At 54.1% G+C, this 20403-nt stretch overlaps 1 protein-coding gene across 1 annotated transcript in view; it reads left to right on the forward strand.

Annotated features, from left to right (window-relative positions):
- SCNN1B (sodium channel epithelial 1 subunit beta) overlaps positions 1–20001 on the forward strand; it is a 31217-nt gene extending 11216 nt beyond the window's left edge. Inside the window, exons 3-12 of the mRNA XM_007449980.1 lie at positions 1004–1194; positions 11069–11172; positions 12981–13144; positions 13441–13548; positions 15929–16046; positions 17147–17222; positions 17315–17372; positions 18060–18121; positions 19273–19348; positions 19621–20001. Coding sequence (XP_007450042.1) covers positions 1004–1194; positions 11069–11172; positions 12981–13144; positions 13441–13548; positions 15929–16046; positions 17147–17222; positions 17315–17372; positions 18060–18121; positions 19273–19348; positions 19621–20001 — 1338 coding nt within the window. The remainder of the gene's footprint in view (positions 1–1003; positions 1195–11068; positions 11173–12980; positions 13145–13440; positions 13549–15928; positions 16047–17146; positions 17223–17314; positions 17373–18059; positions 18122–19272; positions 19349–19620) is intronic.
- Positions 20002–20403: the final 402 nt, after the last annotated feature.

A 20403-nucleotide genomic window follows, 5' to 3' on the forward strand; every position in this document is an offset into this window, starting at 1 on the left:
AGGGCCTCTCCCGTTGCGGAGCACAGGCTCCAGACATGCAGGCTCAGTAGTTATGGCTCACGGGCTTAGTTGCTCCGCGGCATGTGGGATCTTCCCGGACCGGGGCTCAAACTCGTGTCCCCTGCATTGGCAGGCGGATTCTTAACCACTGCGCCACCAGGGAAGTCCCAAGAGTGACTCTTAAGTAGTATCATCTCCCTGAGGTGAGATGAGGACCTCCGGGAACTGGCCTGAGGACAGCACCCCATGCCGGCCTGGAGAGGGCTGTCTCAGAACTAAGGAGAAGCTTCTCCCTCAGGCCTCCTGGGTTCCCACCAGGAGGACCAATAGAGGCAGAGTGGCCAAGGCTGGAGTGTCAGGGCCTAGTCTGTCCTGTGTCTCCCGGGGACCTGGGCTCCATGGTGGAGGGGCCTGCGCCCCTCTGTGGGCTCAAGCTGACAAGCCCGGGTCCTTCTCCCAGCTGAGGGGTGGGCAGACCTGGAGTCTTGGGTCCTTCATGGTCCACACAGCCTCCAGGGAGCTGCCTCTGGATGTCTGGGGAGGGGGCTGGGAAAGGAGCCAGGGGAGTGGAGGGTCCGAGTGTGTGCTGTAGATGTGCCCACATGAGCATGAATGTGGTGCCACTTGCGTAAATCAAGGTACATGGACGTGTGTGTGGAGTTGTGACCCCGGGACATCATGTGACTGCAGGTATCAGAAAACGGGGTCTGTCTGTGTATACGTGTGTGTGTGTGTGTGTGTTCCCTTATGCCTGAGGCTATGTTATATGGGGGTGGCTGGTGCTGCGTGTGAGTCCTTGTGACTGCAGAGCTGTGTGTGAGGGGACAGCCTGAGCCTTGTGACCATGAGTGCAAACACACTACCCCCGGCCCAGCCATGGGCAGCCCCCGCACCCAGGCGCCCCCTGAGGAAGGGCAGCTGGCAGCACCCTCGCCGCCCTGGCCCTCGGGGCAGAGGCCTGGCAGCAGCCCCTGCCCACAGGAACCCCTCTTGCCCCCCGCAGTGCAGCCACAATGGGACCACGTGCAATTTCCGGAACTTCAGCAGCGCCACCCAGGCCGTGACGGAGTGGTACACCCTGCAGGCCACCAACATCTTCGCACAGGTTCCAAACAAGGAGCTGGTGGCCATGGGCTACCCCGCCGAGCAGCTGATCCTGGCCTGCCTCTTCGGGGCAGAGCCCTGCACCTACAGGTAAGAGCCGCCAGGCCCCCTGCAGCCAGGGTCCACATCCCGGCCCACACCCCTGCTTGGTCACTCAGCCTGCACCACAGTTGTCTGTGCCCAGGTGTCTTTGGTTTTCTGGAGACAGAGCCTGAGACAGGGATGTGCTGAAGGCCGCATCACGTACTGAGGGAATCGCTTTAGGAAAAGTCTGCAGGAAAGAGGACTGAGCTAAGGGAGGCTGTGGCCACAGGTGACGTCTAGCCTGACCTGATCCACGGGGAGCGTAAACCGCACCACAGAGCTGACCTCCCTTAAGTGGAGGTCGGGGGCAGGGGCGTGGGAGCAGCCCCTTGTACATGCCCCCATCAGTTACTCACTGGCTCTGTGCCACCCCCAGGAGGATGGGCTGGGGTCTCCTAATTTCCCAGGCAAGGTGGCGGGAGAAGGGGCGGCTGTGAGCTGTTAGCCTCCAATACCCCACAGCTGGGGATCTGTGCAGGTACCCAAGCATCTACTGCCCTCGGTTTTCTCATCCTAAGACAGGAACAATAACCATAGCCACTTCCTAGAGTTCCTGTGAAGAGTAAATGAAGGGGGGGACTTCCCTGGCAGTCCAGTGGTTGAGACTCCGCGCTTCCATGGCAGGGGGTGCGGCGTTCGATCCCTGGTCAGGGAACTAAGATCCCACATGCTGTGTGACCAAAAAACAAAAAAAAATTTTACCCTTCCCCCTCCCCATATTCTCAAGTCCATTCTCTAGTAGGTCTGTGTCTTTAAGCTGTGACAAAGTGAGAGAGCGGCATGGACATATATACACTAACAAACGTAAGGTAGATAGCTCGTGGGAACCAGCCGCATGGCACAGGGAGATCAGCTCGGTGCATTGTGACCGCCTGGAGGGGTGGGATAGGGAGGGTGGGAGGGAGGGAGACGCAAGGGTGAAGAGATATGGGAACATATGTAAACGTATAGCTGATTCACTTTAAAGCAGAAACTAACACACCATTGTAAAGCAATTATACTCCAATAAAATGTTTAAAAAATATGAAAGGAATTCATAGTGACAAAAGTACATTATGCAGATAACTTCCAAAAAAATTTTTTTTTAGGAAAAAAAAAAGTAAATGAAGCGGCTCCTGTCAGCACTTAGGGCCCTGGAAGTCTTCGCTGTAAACACCTTTTTCCCAAACAACCCCCAATGTTGAAAAGATGGCAGAATGAGGGCAGGGTCAACCCTAAAAGCCTGTGTCCTCTTACAAATAGCCCACAGATCTCCCCCTCCTTCCCCTCCCCAGCTTCTGACCATCCAGACCCTGGGCCTGAGAGCCAAGCTCTGTCCCCGAATTGGGGCAGCCGTCAGAGGGGCTGCAGGTCAGCTGGCGGGTCACGGGGGAAGGAAGGGGCTGGGTACAGGCAGAGCTGCTGAAGCCCCAGCGCCCCCTCCTGGCTTCCTGGCCAGGCCTCTGGGTGAGGGGGACCACACCACCTGGGTCCCGCCCCGGGCTTCAGCCAGTCTTGTTTTCCAGAGGTGCTGGTGTCTTCCTGGCCTGGGGCTTCAAATTCCCACACTTAAGGCCTCTGGAGAATGGGGCGTTTTGCTGAGTCCTGCCGCTTTGGATGAGTGACAGTTTCACCCTCCCAGGGATTGTGGCCTCAGACCAACTCAGTCAAATCGTACACCTTCAGGGACCTCTGTTGAGAATCTGCTGACAGCTGTGGACCCTCTGTCCCCCAAAACGCACAGGCACTCAAAAGGCAGGCATTTCGTAGGCTGTGTCACGGAATCCAGGCCCACTGAGAAGGCAGTGCTGCACATTTGGTCCATTGTGAGAATCAGAAAAGGCCGGTCCTACAGGTGGAAGAGCTACGTGATGGCTCCCTGCTGATGGCACACATCCTGGCTGGTTGGTTACAGACTGGATTCCAACCCTCTCTCTGGGCCAGGGCACTTGGTTCAGAGCACACCTGCCCAACGATTCCTGGCAGCCCTGCCTGAAGGTTGTTGGTACGCAATGGACTAGTGCTGTGCCCACAAGTTCATCTTTTACCCTCTCAGCTAAAAGAGAGAGATGTAATACTGTAATTGCAAATATATGGCCCATCTGCGCAGTCAGAATATGTCCTGAAGTGCAAGTGAGTTGGGACAGTGGGTTCAACTAGGATCCACTGGGATCTGCTGTCAGGTCCCTGGTGCCTGAAGCGTGAGCATCTCCCATTGAGCAGGATCCCAGTGCTCGAAGGTGTGCATTCTGTGCACAGCACGGCCCCTAAACTGAGCCAGCTGTTTCCAGGCCTGATCCAGGGCCAGAGGCAGCCTGGGGATGACCTGCTTGTTCCCAAGATGGCACCCTCCAAAACGAGTCACATTTGGGTCACATGGACTGAGGGTGGTCCCCCAAAGAGAAGATGGCTGATGGGCAGGCAACACCCGGTATTGGCCACACAACTTTCGTGGCATAGCTAGGGCTGGGGAGTAAGTCTAGTGAAGGGGTGGCTCAAGGCTGGACTCTGCAGTTAGACTATTGGGTTCAGATCCTTGCTCTGTCTTACAAGCTGTGTGGCCTTGAACAAATTTCTTAACCTTTTTTTTTAGAATTTATTTATTTTTGGCTGCGTTGGGACCTCGTTGCTACACGCGGGCTTTCTCTAGTTGCGGTGAGCGGGGGCTACTCTTCGTTGCGGTGCGTGGGCTTCTCATTGCGGTGGCTTCTCTTGTTGCGGAGCACAGGCTCCAGGCGTGCGGGCTTCAGTACTTGTGGCACACAGGCTCAGTAGTTATGGCTCGCGGGCTCTAGAGCACAGGCTCAGTAGCTGTGGCACATGGGCTTAGTGGCTCCATGGTGTGTGGGATCTTCCCGGACCGGGGATTGAACCCGTGTCCCCTGCATTGGCAGGTGGATTCTTAACCACTGCGCCACCAGGGAAGAAGTCCCAAATTTCTTAACCTTTATATGCCTCCAATTTCCTCCTCCGTAAAACAGATAATAACAGTGCCTACTCTACAGGGTTATTTTGAATATTCAATGAGTTAATATGCATGACAGGCTGACGGTAGTGAAGACTCAGTGTTATTCTCGTTAAACCCACATTTGACAAGGAACTCATTCTTCGATAATGATGCTAACGCTTACTGTGCCCTTCTGATGTGCCAAGCACTATTCTTAACACTTTACATGTATAAAATCAGTTTGACCCTGGCAACAAGCCCTCGTTTTATATGATGCAACCACTGCCCAGAGAGGTTAAGCAACATCTCTGAGGTCACACAGCTGGTGAGTGTCAGAGGTGGCAGTCTGGGCCAGGCCCACCCTGTGTCACTTCCCCACCTCATCAGAAATCAAGATCATCTTTCCTCCCCACCCACCCCTCCCAAGCCTGTTTCTTCAGCACTCGGCAGTCTGAGTGGAGGGTGTGACCCAGACACTTGGCACAGAAACCCCAGTCCACCCATGTCTACGCTTCTGCTCACTGCCACAGCCAGCTGGTTACCCACCTTCCTGAATCAGCCTCAGACTCAGTGCTGAGGACACGTGCCTCTCTCTGCCCTCACAGTGCCGCGCTCCAGGCACAACGGCTTCCTCACTCTGTTCTGGACTCCTTCCTCTCCTGCTCGTATGTGGCAAATGCTCAAGACGCAGCTGCAGTTTTAGGAACATGTGAGCCACGTTTGGACCCTGACACCAAAGCACCCAGATTTGAATGCCAGCTCTGTGTGTTGTTGGGCACGCTACTTAGCCTCTCTGTGCCTCAATTTTCTCATCTGGAAAATGGGGATAGTGAAATGACCTCATAGGGCTATCATGGGGATTAAATGAGTTAACAGATAAAGTGCTTATGTGAAGCAATTATACTCCAATAAAGATGTTAAAAAAAAAAAAAAAAGTAGAGGAGACAAGAAAAAAAAAATGCTTAGAACAGTGCCAAGCATGTGTTAAGAATTATATGAGCACTTTAAAGATAAACTTTTTATTGTGGAATAGCTTTAGATTTATAGAAAAGTTTCAGAGAGAGTACAGAGTTCCCTTGTACTCCTCACCCAGTTTCCCCTCTTGGTAACATCTTACATCACCATAGTAATTTATCAAAACTAAGAAACCGACACGGGCACATCATTATTAAATAAACCTAACACTTTATTCGGATTTTGTCAGTTTTTCCTGGTGACCTTTTCCTGTTCAAGATTCCATCCAAGAGACCCCTGTCGGTTGCTGTCGGTTGTCACGTCTCCTCTGTCCATTCTGGCTGTGACACTTTCTCAGACTTCCTTGTTCTGGATGATTGTGACAGTTTCCGAGTGCTGGGTGGGTGTTTTATAGAAAGCATTTGATTTGGAGTTACACAGATAAGATGGGTTTGGGGGAAGAAGACCACAGAGGTGAGGGGCTTCTCATCACATCGTGTGTGGGGTACATGTTAGGCACTCGACACCACCCGCGATGTTGGCCTTCCTCCCTCAGTTCAGGTGCTGCGTGCTGGGCTTCTCCACTCTAACGTAACCACTTTTCCCCGCCTGTGCTCTGTGTCGTGGAAGCACGTCTCTAAGTTCAGCCTGTACTCTGGGGGGGTGGAGGTGACGGCAGGGGTAGAGGGACTAAACTCCACTTCTCCTGGAGAGGGGAACATGTGCTATTTGGAATTCTTCTGTAAGGAAGATTTATGTCTTCTCCATTTGTTTATTTTTTCAGTCTCTTCATTTATACCAATATGGACTCATGTATATTTGGGTGGTAATCCAATACCACACTATTTATTTTCTTACTCAAAACTTTCCATCTTTGGCCACTGAGAGCTCCTTCAGTTGCCTCCTGTGTCTCTTTGACATGTTCTCATCCCTTTATTTATTTTTTAAGTACTTCCTTACTTTCTGGCACAACAAGATGCCCCAGTCCTGGAATCAGCCATTTCTCTGAGGAGCTCCAGTCCTTTTATTGGAGAATGGTATTTAGAAACCAAGATCTAGGCATCTATAAGTGTTGTTGTTGTTGTTATTATTGCTTCAGGGATTGGCCAGCTAGTTTCTGCCCTTCCCCAAACCCTACTACACAGTACCACTGTTGTTATATTGCTTCCTGCTAGGATGCTCTGTTTCCCAGTCTTTTCTGGAGGCTTGCTGGTCTCTGTCTATACGCCTAGCCTTTGTTCCAGGGAAGGTTTTTGGAGGGAAACGCCTAGCTCTGGGGCTGGAGGTAGCCAGTGCTGGGAGCAGCCTCTCCAGGTAAAGAACATTATCAACAAGCAAATAGTTGGCAAGACTGAGAGTGCAGCCCAGGACAGGAGGGGATCTGGCCGTGCCCGGAGCCACCTCCCGCTCCTGAGCTGTAGATGTCCAGGACAGCTCCTTGGGCACACCGCATCCCCACACCCCTGGGGTGGGGCCTCTCCTTCCAGAGCAGGGCCTGGCTGCAGCCGGCTTGCCCTGCTCCATTCCTTCCCTGTGGCCACAGCCCTGATCCCACACAGGACAGAGACTCTGTAGTGTCTGCCCAAAGCTGTTTCTTCCCTCTGGGACTTCACGTGTGTCATGCCCCCTGCCTGGGCTGCCCTTTCTCCTCCCCACCCACCAGGCTCGGCTACCTCTGACTCACCCCTGAAGTCTCAGCTCAGGCCTCACCTCCTCCACGAAACCTTCCCTGACCTACTCCCTACCCCGACGCCCACTCTTCCAGGCTTATCTCTGTTGATACTCTTACCACATATTATAGTTTATCCAACAAATATTTACTGAGTGTCTACCGAGTGCCAGGCTCTGAGGATGGGGGGTGAATTTGTTCAGTATTTCAGTGTGCTTGGCTTCCAACCCTCACGCCAGTCCCTTTGGGTGGGCGCTGTTGTTACCCCATTGTTACAGGTGGAGAAACAAGACGCGGAGAGGTGAAGTAACTTGCCCCAAGCTCACCAGCTAGTAAGCGGCAGAGCCAGAATTCAAATTCAGGCAGGCTTGGCTCCCAGGGCTGAGCTATTAGCCTTTAACTTCTTTCTCCCTGCAAACAGACAGCTGCCCTCCCTGGGATTATGGTCTAAAGCAAGAGGCAGCTGATAAGCCAGCAGTTAAAGAAGATGAGTTCAGCTTCTGACACACGCCCGCAGGGGAATAAGCAGGTGGAAATGGTCAAGTAACTGGGAAGTGACTTTGCGTAGGGAGGTCAGGGGACGGCTCCGAGCGGATGAAATTGCTGCTCAGAGAATATCTGCTGCTCAGAGAATATCCTGGGCCCAAGGAGCAGCGGGCCTTGAATTTGGAAACATCTTGGAGTGTCTCTGGAGTATAATGAACAAGGCGGGGAGAAAGCCCAGTAGGGCGTTTGCATTTTATTCTGTGAGCAGCAAGGAGCTTCTGGAAGGTTCTAACAGGGGCGTGCCGTGGGCTGATTCACAACTTGAACACTCGCCCTGACCACTGTGCAGGAGGAAGACTGAGGGAGCAGGACCGGAGGCAGAGGCTCCAGCAGGAACTGGGGCAGGAGATGCCGGTGGCCTGGACCAGGCTGGGAGCCTTGGAGGTGGAGGGAGGCAGCTAGGCCAGAGACGCACTTTGGAAGGAGAGGATTGCCATGACGCTGCTCCGTGGTGTCCCCCACGCTGTGAGCTTCGAGGGTAGGGCTGTCTTGCCAGCCTCAGTGTCCCCAACGCAGTGCGCGCCTCAATAAATGTTGGGTGAAGAAATGCACTTTCTTCCTGATTTCCCTTTCACCATGGAGGACACCAAAGCTCAGAGGCTGAGGAGGCAGCTCACATGTGTCAGGCAGGGTCAGCTCCCAGATTGGATTTCACTGCCTGCCCTGGACCCACCTCATTCTGCTGGCACAGACGGTGAGACAAGATAGAGGAAATGGTTTCCTAATCTGAACACAGAGACAAAGAGCAGCTGACCTCATGGGGTTATTTTGAGAATTAGAAATCTTCAGCACGGGCCTGGCCCCTGAAAGTCGCTCAGTAAAAGTTGTGGAACAGAAAGCTTAGAAAGTACTGCATTTCAGGTGATATTTCTGCAGTATTTGATGCACTGAGCCCCATTCCTTCCTGTTTTTTAATAAAATAACAAAAACAGTATAAAAACATCCAAGGACATTTTATTTTATTTTATTTTTATTATTTTTTTTTTTGTGGTACGCGGGCCTCTCACTGTTGTGGCCTCTCCCGCTGCGGAGCACAGGCTCCGGACGCGCAGGCTCAGTGGCCACGGCTCATGGGCCCAGCTGCTCCGCGGCATGTGGGATCTTCCTGGACCGGGGCACGAACCCGTGTCCCCTGCATCGGCAGGCGGACTCTCAACCACTGCGCCACCAGGGAAGCCCCCTACAAGGACATTTTAAATGCTATTTCCTATGAAGACTTGAGAACATACACATAGATAGAACAGTGTGTGATGAACTCACATGGACCTACCCACCCAGATCCAACAAGCGTGATTCACATCCTGTCCTGTGCTGTTTTTAAAGCAAATCCCAGACATCATATTCTTTCATCTATATAGTGTTCAGAATGTATCTTAAAAGAGAAAGACTTTTTTTTAACAGAAGCACAATACCATTATCCTACCTGAAAAAGAGATGTACAGTGACACCTCAATACCATCAACTATCCAGTCGTGTTCACACTCGTCAGTGTCATACTTTTTTGTTTACTTGTTTGAATCAGGATCCAATTAAAGGCCACAGGTTGTGATTGTAACCAAGTCTTTGTAGTTTATTTTAATCTATAGGTTACCTCCCTTACCCTCTCTCACAATTTCTTTGCTGAAGAAACTGGAGTCTGGATTTTGCATGTTGACTTTTTGTAGTGTCTTTGAATTTGTTCCTCTGTCTCCAGTATTTGCTATAAATGGTAGAGACAGATGCTCGATCTTGTTCAAGGCTGGGTTTTGCTGTTGTTTTGTTTATTGGCAAGGCCACTTCCTGGACAGCCTGTGCTCTTGCATCAGGACATGCAGCATTGGTCACTACTGGTGCACATTGCCCCAAATCCCCAAAATCGGGGGTGCAAAATGATGACCCTCTAATTGTATCACTCCCTCTTCAGTTATTAGCTGGATGAAACCAGAACTCTTAACAGCTATTTTACAAGGACAAAAAAAAAAAAGTCAGATGAAGGGAGCCATAGATTAAGAGATTTAAAAGGCATATCAACCAATCACATGTCAATGTCATTTGGATCCCAGTTTAAACAAATCAATTGTAAAACCAGAATTGACCTCTGTGAGACAATGTAAATTGAATGTTTAATAATATTAAGGAATTTTTGTTAGTTACGTTTAGCATGGTTTTTTAAGAGTTCTTGTAGAGATACACATAGAAATGTTAACAAATAAAACTATGATGTCTGAGATTTTCTTCAAAATAATATGGGAGGGAGAGTGGGGGCAGGTAGAGATGAAACATGACTGGCCGTAGGGGATTTTGTGGTGTTTTTTTTTTTTTTAATGTATTTATTTTTATTTTTGGCTGTGTTGGGTCTTCATTGCTGCGTGTGGGCTCTCTCTAGTTGGGGCGAGCTGGCTTCTCATCGCGGCAGCTTCTCTTGTTGTGGAGCACAGGCTCGAGGTGCACGGGCTTCAGTAGTTGTGGCACGTGGGCTCAGTAGTTGTGGCTCGTGTCTCATAGAGTGCAGGCTCAGTAGTTGTGGCGCACGCGCTTAGTTGCTCTGCGGCTTGTGGGCTCTTCCCAGACCAGGGCTCAAACCCGTGTCCCCTGCATTGACAGGTGGATTCTTAACCACTGCGCCACCAGGGAAGTCCCATAGGGGATTGTTGAAGCTGGTGGTGGGCTTCATTCTCTCAACTTTTTATGTTTGAAAAGTTCCACATCAAAAAATAATTAACCAAATTATCTGAAACTACATTATACTGTTGCTTCTACCGTGAGCATCTTTATGCAAACATTTTGTGTTGTTGCTGAATTATTTCCTTAGGAAACATTCTCATGACATAAGATAGGATCCTAGATGGGGCTCTTCACACCTCGTTGTGAAGTTCTCTCTTTCCTGGCCTCTGCTTGCACCCTCTCCTGATTCACAGCCCTCCATCTCCGTCTACTTTCCTCTTTACCTGAGCTCCCGAGGTTCCCCGACAAGCCCACCTGTCTGCATTCTGCCAGCTCCTTGCAGCAAACACTGCCTGGAGCCGCCCTCTCACTCTTAGGATCTGTATTAGTTTCCTGTGGCCGCTGTAACAAATGACCACAAACTGGGTGGTTTAAAACCACGGAAATTTATTCTTTCACAGAGGAGGCTAGTAGTGGGCAGTCACAGTGTCAGCAGGACCAGGCTCTCTCCAGAGGCTACAGGGGAGAATCCTTTCTTGCCTCTTCTAGCGTCTGGTGGGCCCAGGTGTTCCTTGACTTCTGTCTGTGTAACTCCAATCTCTACCTCCGTCTTCACATGGCTTTCTCCTCTGTATCTGTGTCTACTATTCTGTCTCTTCAAGGACACTCGTGGTTGGGTTTAGGGCCCATGTGGATAAAAGAGGCTGATCTCATCTCAAGATCCTGAATTATGTCCGCAAAGACCCCTTCTCCAAATAAGATCACACTCCCAGGTCCCTGGGGTTAGGACGTGGACATCTCTTTTGGGGGGCCACCGTTTAAATGACCACGTGACTTATAAGACCGTGTAGATGAGACAGATGAAAACATCAAACAAGCTTCTTTTTCATCACTCATGGCTAAGCCAGAGAGCCTAGTTCCACCCTTCCTCACCCTTCTTTCCCAAGGGAGTCCAGGAATCTCCTCTCTAGTGGGTACATGGGTGCAGGTAAAGGGACAGAATGACCTGTTGCTCACCTCTCCCTTCCTAAGCCTCTCTGAGCAGTAATCTACCAGCTCCCCTCTGCCATGAGCCCTGGGCAGGGGAGGCATCAGCTGGGGTGGGGTGGGCCCTGCTCTCTAGCTGATGGTGTTTCTTTCAGGAACTTCACACCCATCTTCAACCCTGATTATGGCAACTGTTACATCTTCAACTGGGGCATGAAGGAGAAGGCCCTCCCTTCAGCCAACCCCGGAGATGATTTTGGTATGTCTTGGTTTGTCCTGGAGCCAGGGCCATGAGGATTTAAATCCTATCTTGTCGGGCTGAAAGACCAAATTACCATCGGCCATTGAGGGGCAGGACCGAGGTTAGATGGAGGCCGGCACACGGAGGGGCAGCCTCTACTGTGTGCACGGGGGCTAGGCCAGGTGCCTTCTCAGCCGTCCCCCCACCCAACGCTCATAAATCCCTGGGGTAGCGACTGGTGTGCCCATTTTGCTGATGAGGAAAGCGAGGTAGCAGTAAGCTTAGTGGTCGAGAGCACAGGCTTCTGTGACCGGGTGGAATCCCAGCTCCACCATTTATCCCCGGGTGATGCTGAGCTGAGACTTAACTTCTCGAAGCCCTTGTTTCCCCATACCGAACAGAGCAGAGCATATATATAGTATAGAACTCATCGAATCATCCTGGCCTAAGGCAGGTAGACCTCTGAGCGCAGAGCAAGCAGCCTTGTCTCTAAGCCTGGCAAGTAGCAAATGCTTGATAAATGAAGATATTCTGAGAAGTTGTAAATAATTTGCCCACACGCTCACATAGTTACCCTGGGGCCGAGCCCTTACTCTCAGCCTTGTTTCTGTGCAGTTCTTGAGAGACAGAGAGCAGGTGAACTAGTAAACAGAAGGGAGGAAGAGGAAGTGGTTGATGGCAGAGGCTGCTCATTTTGGGAGAAAGGCTGGAGGACTCAGCATGTGCACCAGGCCTTGGGGAGCAAATCCTTCCTCCCCGCTCAGGTTCTGCCCTCCCCAGCCATCAAAGGGCAGGTGTCATTCAGCAACTGTCAGGGCTGCTGGTCAATAGGGGCGTGGGTGGGCTGCCCACCCTTCACCACCCCTGTGCCCCTGAAGACATTGGGTATCACAGAGGTGCTGGTCAACTCAGTCTATAGGAGAAGATGATTAAGATCAAGGAGCCTGGCTGCCTGTTGAGAAGCTCAGCAACCCTCCACTTCCTCAGAGTGACCTATGACAACATCCCTTCTCCTCTATGAGCCTCAGTTTCCTCATCTGTAAAATGGGGACAATAATTGTACCTAACTCATATACCCCTTGAAAGCACCAGTGGGATCATGTAAATAAAGCCCTTAGCCCAGCACTCAGCATGTAGCAAGTGCTCAATAAATGCTAGCCTTCTTGTCCTAACCACCTAGCCTGGTCCCATGGTGCATAAAATAATGGGTCTGGTCTCTACCTTCAAGAAGGGAACAGTGGAGTGGGGAAGGAAGACACATAATAAAAGAAGAATCTCAAGAGTGAGAGAGGTACTTGGAAGGAAAGTTCCAGGGCTAGGAGAGCATATCGCAGAGATCCTGAGACCCAGTCTAGGTAGTCAGGGAAGGCTTCTGAAGGAAGTGACACTTGGGCTGAGATCTGAAGGAAGAGCAAGAGTTTCTAGGTGAAAGGTGAGGCTGGAGACGGCATTCCAGAGAGAAGGGAGAGCGTTACGAAGTCCCAGCAGCAGGAAGCAGCACGGCAGCAAAGGGAAGTGAGTGGAAACAATGAGGACCTGTGTGATTGGAGGTAGGACCTGTGCTGTGGCCCTAGGTCAGCCTGCCCTGTGGAAGAGAGATCATGGCGGGTGGTATACGGGGCAAAGGGAGCCCAGAGAGGAGAGACCATGGTGGCTTGGACTCGAATGGGGGCCTTAGAGAAGGCAGGAAGTCTGGATTTTCGTAAAGTGGAGCCAGCTTCCTGCACAGACCCTTGGCTGGAGGGGACTTGGACCAGTGGGTGGTGGGTGTCCCTTCAGCCTTGGGGAGCGAGCTCAGGCAGCCCTCGGCCCCATCTTCCCCTCAGGCCTGAAGTTGATCCTGGACGTGGGCCAGGAAGACTACGTGCCCTTCCTCACGTCCACGGCCGGCGCCCGGCTGATGCTTCATGAGCAGATGTCGTACCCCTTCATCAAAGAAGAGGGCATCTTCGCCATGTCGGGGATGGAGACTTCCATCGGGGTGCTGGTGGTATGGCTGCAGCCCAAGGGCACCCCACCTCCCAGAGCCTGAGAGCCAGAGATCCGGGCCTCCCCAAGCCCTGGATCTCCTCACCATCCACTCCTGCCTCGCCTTCTGGCTGGAACCCCACCGGGCGGCCACGCTCTGGGGGAAGATGAGTGCCCCCCAAGCCCTGGCGCCTGCTGGGACATCGGCCCTCTATCCCCTCTTCAGCATCCCCTAGACCTGCATGCTAGATGGGAGGGAGGGACAGAGGGGCTTCCTAGGGGTGACCAGGGGCCCCCCACAAACAACCTCTCACACAGGACAAGCTGGAGCGCAAGGGCGAGCCTTACAGCCAGTGCACCGTGAACGGCTCCGACGTCCCCATCCGAAACCTCTACAGCGACTACAACACGACCTACTCCATCCAGGTGGGAAGATGGTGCAGCCTCATGACCCTGGGGCCCCATCCACGTCTACCTAGCCTGAGGCCTGAGGTCTCTGGGAAAGCTAATCCCGGCAAGGCTGACTCTGCTGGATCTTTGGGACCACAGGGTGCCCTATCCTGGTTCCCACCAGGGCCCAGGGCTGGCCGCTTCTCCACCCTGCTTTGTAGGTGTGCCCTTGGGGTCTCGCTCTGGGGTCTCCCAAGAAGAAGCCTTGTGTATGTTAAGGGTTTACATGAATTACATCATCATCTAATCCTTTCAGTACCCCTACGAGGCAATAATATACTAACAATAATTACTAATTATTGTTAACGTATTATGCTATTAATAGCATTTATTATATATGCCATTTATTATAAGTATTAATATACTAATAACAGCAGGCTTATTGTGTGCTAGGCAGGCACTGTTCCACGTGCTTCACATATATACATTAAATCATTTAACCCTCACAACAACCCTAAGATGTAGATACTATTATTAGGAATGAAGAAATTGGGGTTTACAGACCCCAGTCCAAATGCCTCATTGATGTACCTGAGAAGTCCCTCTTTGTATCTGGCCTCAATCCCCCTTGCTGCAGCTGGGGGCTTCCCCCTTATGCTGATCTCCAAGGTCAGCCCAGGAGGCCTGGCCTCAGACCTGGCCCCAGTGGAGAGGACACACTGAGTCTTTGCAAAAGTGACCACTTGCTGACACTTTTTCTCCCAGCCCAGTCTGTCTTGGTGGGTAAGGAAGCTGAGGCATAACAAGGGCCATGGCAGAGCAGTGCCTGGCTCTGTGTCTGAGTGCCCCAAGCAAGATGTGGTCTTCCCATTTGCCTTAGGGGACTCCACTCTCCCCCATGCCCGCCTGCCCGCCCACTCCATCCAGCTGACCCCAGGCACCCCACACTCTGACCCTCCTGTCTAGAGGGGCTTCTGCCTGCGATGGAGAGCTCAGGGAACCTTCCAAGCCTCTGGAGGGACAGATGGACAGACAAGACAGCACAGGGAGGTGGGGAGCACGGAGCAGGAGGCCAGAGGCATCAGGCCCCAGCCCTGGAGGCCTTATTCCAGAAAAACCTCAGTTCTTGCTTCGTCCAGTGCAGTCACCACTCTGGCCGGAGACCTTGGCAAAGCCCCAGGCCCTGGTCCGGTGCTCGGCCGCCCAGGCCCTGCCCTAGCCCAGCCTCAGCTGGGCCCTGGAGAGGACTCCCTCCTTCCAGGTGAGACAGTGAGGTCTGGGCGAGTGTGAGACACTTGGCCAAGTCAGGGCTCCCTTCTGACCCCACTGCCCCTGACCTCGCCCCAGACCCGCTCCTCCCGGCTGTGCCATTTCATCTGCCACCTCCCCCCGGCCGCTTCCTCCCGCAGGGAGCCCACAGGTTTGCCAGAGAGGACAGGAGAGGATGCGTTAGCCTGGGAAGCAGCAGGCAGGAGAGCGGAAAAGAAGCTGTGGGCTCCTTGGCCAGGGTGGAAGCAGGGAAGCACTTGGGAAACTGGGCAGCAAGAGACGTGAGGAGTGGCTGCTTCCATTCGCTGAGCGCCCCTTGGCAAGCCTACCTCCCCGCCTGAGCCGAAGGGAGCGACAGGAGTAAACTGAGGCTCGGAGGCTAAGGGCTGGCCCCGGGACACATAACTCGTCTCTGAGTGGAATGACCTGAAAACCCAGTATGAGTAGATTCATCTCATCCAGCCCGGGGCCGGGGCGGGGGGAGGGGAGGGCTGAGTCCACTCTCCCCCTCCCCCATCCCCAACCAGGGGACATTCTGTAGAAGGTCACTTCCTCTTCCATCCACTCTGAGCACTCACAGCACACTTCTCGCCTTCCTGAGTGTTTCTCTCCAGGAAGAAGGAGCACAGGGCAAGCCTCCCTGTCTTCCCTTCTGGGTCCTTCCACATAAGGGCTCAGAAACCTGCTGGCAGCCTTGTGACAAGAGCTATCTAAGAGTTAGCTTTTTTTTTTTTTTTTTTGGCCACATGCAGATCTTAGTTCGCTGACCAGGGATCAAACCCGTGCCCCCTGCAGTGGAAGCGCAGAGTCCTAACCACTGGACCACCAGGGAAGTCCCTCAGAGTCAGCCTTAGCGTTGGAACAAGCCACCCCTCCCCATGTCATCCGTGGGGCCCCAACTCTGAAAGGTGGCAGGGGCCATCCTCAGAGAGCCAGCGTCTGGCCCGAGTCCCTCTATGGGGGCCAGGGACAGGGGAGGACTGCCACGCCCCAACTTGGAGGAGGCTCGGCCACCGCTTCTGAGCGGGAGGGGCCCCTCCCCCCGCCCCCCCCCCAGCCCCCGTGGCCTGGGCAGCAAGCTCTCCGGGGCTGGGACGGGGACATCACCATCAAGTCTGCATTCTCTCTGTACCTCCTCCACCCCCAGGCCTGTATTCGCTCTTGCTTCCAAGACCACATGATCCATAACTGCAGCTGTGGCCACTACCTGTACCCGCTGCCCCGCGGAGAGAAATATTGCAACAACCAGGAATTCCCAGACTGGGGTGAGTGGGAAGCCCCGGGGGACCGGCCACCCACCAGCTGGGCCACTGCCCCCGAAGGCCCTGACCACAAGGGAGGTCGGAGCTCCACGCCCTCCGTCCCCGTCCTCTCAGACCACAGCCCCTCTTGCCGCTCCCCTTACTCTTCGACTCCATTAAGTGTACGCTTGAAACATGTATGTTCGGGAGAGAATTTGTCCTTGAGACCCGAAGCCACAGGCGGAGGAGCCCCTGCTGGGCTCACACTGAGCTGGGATCCAGGCTTGGAGTCCAAACACTGATGGATGTTGTCAGCAGCAAAGAGCATCCCACCACCTCTTTTTCTTTTAACCTTTTATTTATTTATTTTACTTTTTGGCTGCATCGGGTCGGGTCTTAGTTGCGGCACACGGGATCTTCACTGAGGCGTGTGGGATCTTTCATTGAAGGGCACGGGCTCTTTGTTGCGTCGCACAGGCTTCTCTCTAGCTGTGGCATGCGGGTTTTCTCTTCTCTAGTTGTGGCACGTGGGCTTCAGAACACATGGGCTCTGTAGTTTGCGGCACACGGGCTCTCTAGTTGAGGCGCACGGGCTCAGTAGCTGTGGCCCGCGGGCTTAGTTGCCCTGTGGCAGGTAGGATCTTAGTTCCCTGACCAGCAATCGAACCCGCATCCCCTGCATTGGAAGGTGGATTCTTTACCACTGGACCACCAGGGAAGCCCCCTACCACCTCTTAAAACTAACAAAATGTGTGGACAAGAGGGGAAAACTTTACCCCTTCCAGCCACCCATCCCTTCCCACATGACCCCATCACCCCGGCCCACCGGCCAGCATCAGGTGACAGGTGGAGGGAAAGCTGCTCTGATGCTGCTGAGCTGGGGCTGGGATGTCTGGGGAGAGGATCCCCCAGGCCAGGCTGGGGTGAAATGGCTGGCGACGGGACAGGTTGGGGGTGGATGTAGGTGATTCTCCATGACCAGGGGGGTCCGGATTGAGATAACTCCCCCCACTCACCCTAACCACAGGCCTTAGGTGGCCCAGGGCCAGGAGGGCAGAGGGCAGCCAGAGGCTCAAAGCACAAAACCCCGCTCAGAGTCTCTCTCCCCACCCCCTACCGCTCAGCCTATTGCTACTCGGCCCTGCGCATGAGCCTGGCGCAGAGGGAGACCTGCATCGATGTCTGTAAGGAGTCCTGCAAGTGAGTCCTGCCCAGAGGCTCGCGTGGGCGGCGGGGCTGGCTGTGGATGGTGGGGCGGTGGGGACAGTGACAGGCTGCCTTCTCTCTTCCAGTGACACGCAGTACAAGATGACCATCTCCATGGCCGTCTGGCCTTCTGAGGCCTCTGAGGTGAGTCAGGGGCGCGGCCAAGCTCCTGGCTGCCCATCTTCGGGCGGGAGGCAGGTCTGGGCAGAGGTCTGCAGGCTGTTTGGAACTTTACAGAGGGGGGTTCCCCCCCCCTCCTTCCCCTCCCTCCCCGCTTACTTCCACCCATGTCCCCCAAGCACTGTGCTGGGGAAACGGCAGTAAGCGAGACACACAGTCCTTTGCCCTTACGGAGCATACTTTTTACCTGGAGAGACAGACAATATACAGAAATAAGATCATTTCAAATGGCTGTGTAGGGTAGACCAGATGATGAGAGGGTAACTGGGGGAAAAGGCCTTAGGGTAGTCAGGGAAGACCTCCCTAAAAAGGTGACATTTGAGTTAAAACTGGAGGATGGGGCTGAGCCAGGCTGGGCAGGTCTGGGGAGGATCCGGGCAGAGGGAACAGCAGGTGCAAGGCTCAGAGGTGGGAAAGAGCTGGCACAGGGAGGCCGGGCCTGTGGGGGAGAGCCTAGAGACCCGAGTGCATTCTCCCCAGAACAGCAGCCATGGCGTGCGCTGTCACCCTCCCCTTTCTCCCTGGGCCAACACATGGTCGGGGCTTCAAGAAGATACAGGGCTATGGTCTGCCTCCACAGGTAGCAGGGCCCATGACTGGGAGGGGATGCTGCAAGGCACCGTTGTTTTCAGCTGCCTTTTTGGGTTCCAGGACTGGATTTTCCATGTGTTGTCTGAGGAGCGGGACCAGAGCCCCAATATCACCTTGAACAGGTGAGCTCAGAGTCTGGACGGGCCAGGGAAGGCAGAAGAGAGGAGGAACCAGAGCCTCAGGGGAGGGGCTTGGGCATAGAGCCGCTACTCAGACGCCTTCTCACACTGATCAGATTCAGAAGCAAGCCTAGAGGAGGAGCGCTGAGAGAGGCCAGCCAGGGGGGCTCAGAGCCTACCGCTTCCTAAAGGAGAGCCTGTTCTTCCATTTGTCACCTGGCCATCCAGCCATCCACCCCTCCGGTCCTTTCATCCTTGTACCCATCCACCCATCCACCCATCTATCCATCATCCATCCTTCCAGTCTTCTACCCACCCATCTCTCCACTCACACATCCATCCATCCATCCACCCCTCCATTGTCCATCCTTCCATTCTTCCACTCATCCATCCACCCACCCACTCTCCATCCATTCAACCATCTTTCCATCCATTCAACACAAACATGCACTGAGCACAAGAAAGTCTATCAGGAAGTTCGAGTCTAGAGGACAGAGGTATGCGAACAGGGCTTATGATGATGGGAGTCTGCCCAGGACCCTTCCTGTGGGATCCCAGCAGGGAAGGAGGCTCCTTCCTGAGAGATAAGGGAGGTCTGTATAGGGAGATGACACTTGAGCTGATCCCCCAAGGAGTAGTAGTAAATGTTCAGACAAATAAGAAGAGGCAGCAATGTCCCGGCAGAAGCCTGGAGGTGTGAGAGAGCATCGCCTTTCTGAGGACCATCTCAGATCCCCTGACAGAAAGCCAAGGCTTAGGACTCTATGTTAAGCCTACTGTCCATGGGCTGGGAGTGGGAGAGGGGAGCCCGGAGCTGATCCTCAGGAATGTCTCGGGCCCCAGGGTCCTCTGGAGGGCTGGTTCAGAAAGGGGCACACAGGATGGGTGCTGGGCAGTGCTGCCTTTTGTGGCCCCAAGGCCTAGAGGGGCCCTTCCTGGCTCTTGTTTGGACCTCACCACTCCTGGGAGTGGCAGGTGAGAAGCTCGAGCCAGAGGAGGGCTGAGGGGGCCTTGCTGCCTTTCGTGTGTGTGTGTGTGTGTGTGTGTGTGTGTGAGTGTGTGTGTGTGTGTGTGTGTGTGTGTGTGTGTGTGTGTGTGTGTGTGTGGGTGTGTCTTGGGGAGAGGGCACCAGCTCCCTTTGCTGCCTCCTGCAGGAAGGGAATTATCAAGCTCAACATCTACTTCCAAGAATACAACTATCGCACCATTGAGGAGTCAGCAGCAAATAACGTGAGTCTGGGGGCTCCTGGCACCTCGGCCCCGCCTGCAGTCCCTCCACCTGGTACCCGGAGGGTGGGGAGCGCCCTGAGCCCAACAGAGGAATGAGGACGGTCCCTTAAGCAGTGTCAGATTACTTCCCTGCGCTGAGACGGTCACCCTTTCCTCCTTCCTGGCCAACAACCCACCTGACAGGAACCCGTGAGGCTGGGCTTGAGGCAGGAATCTGTGGCCCGACCAGCCCCCCTTCCCCAGCCGGGCCCTCAGTCCCCTGCTCCCCACAGATCGTCTGGCTGCTCTCAAATCTGGGAGGACAGTTTGGCTTCTGGATGGGGGGCTCGGTGCTGTGCCTCATCGAGTTCGCGGAGATCATCATCGACTTCGTGTGGATCACCATCATCAAGCTGGTGGCCCTCGCCAAGAGCCTGCGGCGGAGGCGGGCCGAGGCCCGCTACAATGGCCCGCCGCCCACCGTGGCGGAGCTGGTGGAGGCCCACACCAACTTTGGCTTCCAGCCTGACAGGGCCACACACGGCCCCGATGCTGGGCCCCACCCCCATGAGCAGACCCCGCCCATCCCAGGCACCCCACCCCCCAACTACGACTCCTTGCGTCTGCGGCCACTGGACGTCATTGAGTCTGACAACGAGGGCGATGCCATCTAGACCCCGCCCATCCCGGGCAGCCCAGGAATTCGGACCTGAGCAGTGGAGACCGTCGCCCAAGGCCGCATTTTACGATGCCCTCTCCACAGGCCCGGGACGGGAGGTGGCCAAGGCCAGAGTCCAGGTCCCGCTATAGAGAGCCAGCAGCTCCTGGCCAGTCCCAGGCCGAGGGCTCTGTGGAGTAACGGTGCTGGTACGGATGTGGGAATTGTGTTCCTGCCCGCACCCTCCAACCTGACCCAATCCTTGGCCTGGGACGCCCCCAGCCAGGCTCCAAGACCTGGAGCATCCTCCCCTGGAGGCAGGCCACTTCCCTCCCAGGGCCGGTCACTGTCTGCCCCAGAGATGAACAGGCAGCACGCTTGTGACCTTGTGAATGGGTTTAGTGAGGGCAGCTTTGGT

Source organism: Lipotes vexillifer, unplaced genomic scaffold (assembly GCF_000442215.2).
Source record: "Lipotes vexillifer unplaced genomic scaffold, Lipotes_vexillifer_v1.1 scaffold811, whole genome shotgun sequence".
Taxonomy (NCBI): Eukaryota; Metazoa; Chordata; class Mammalia; order Artiodactyla; family Lipotidae; genus Lipotes; species Lipotes vexillifer.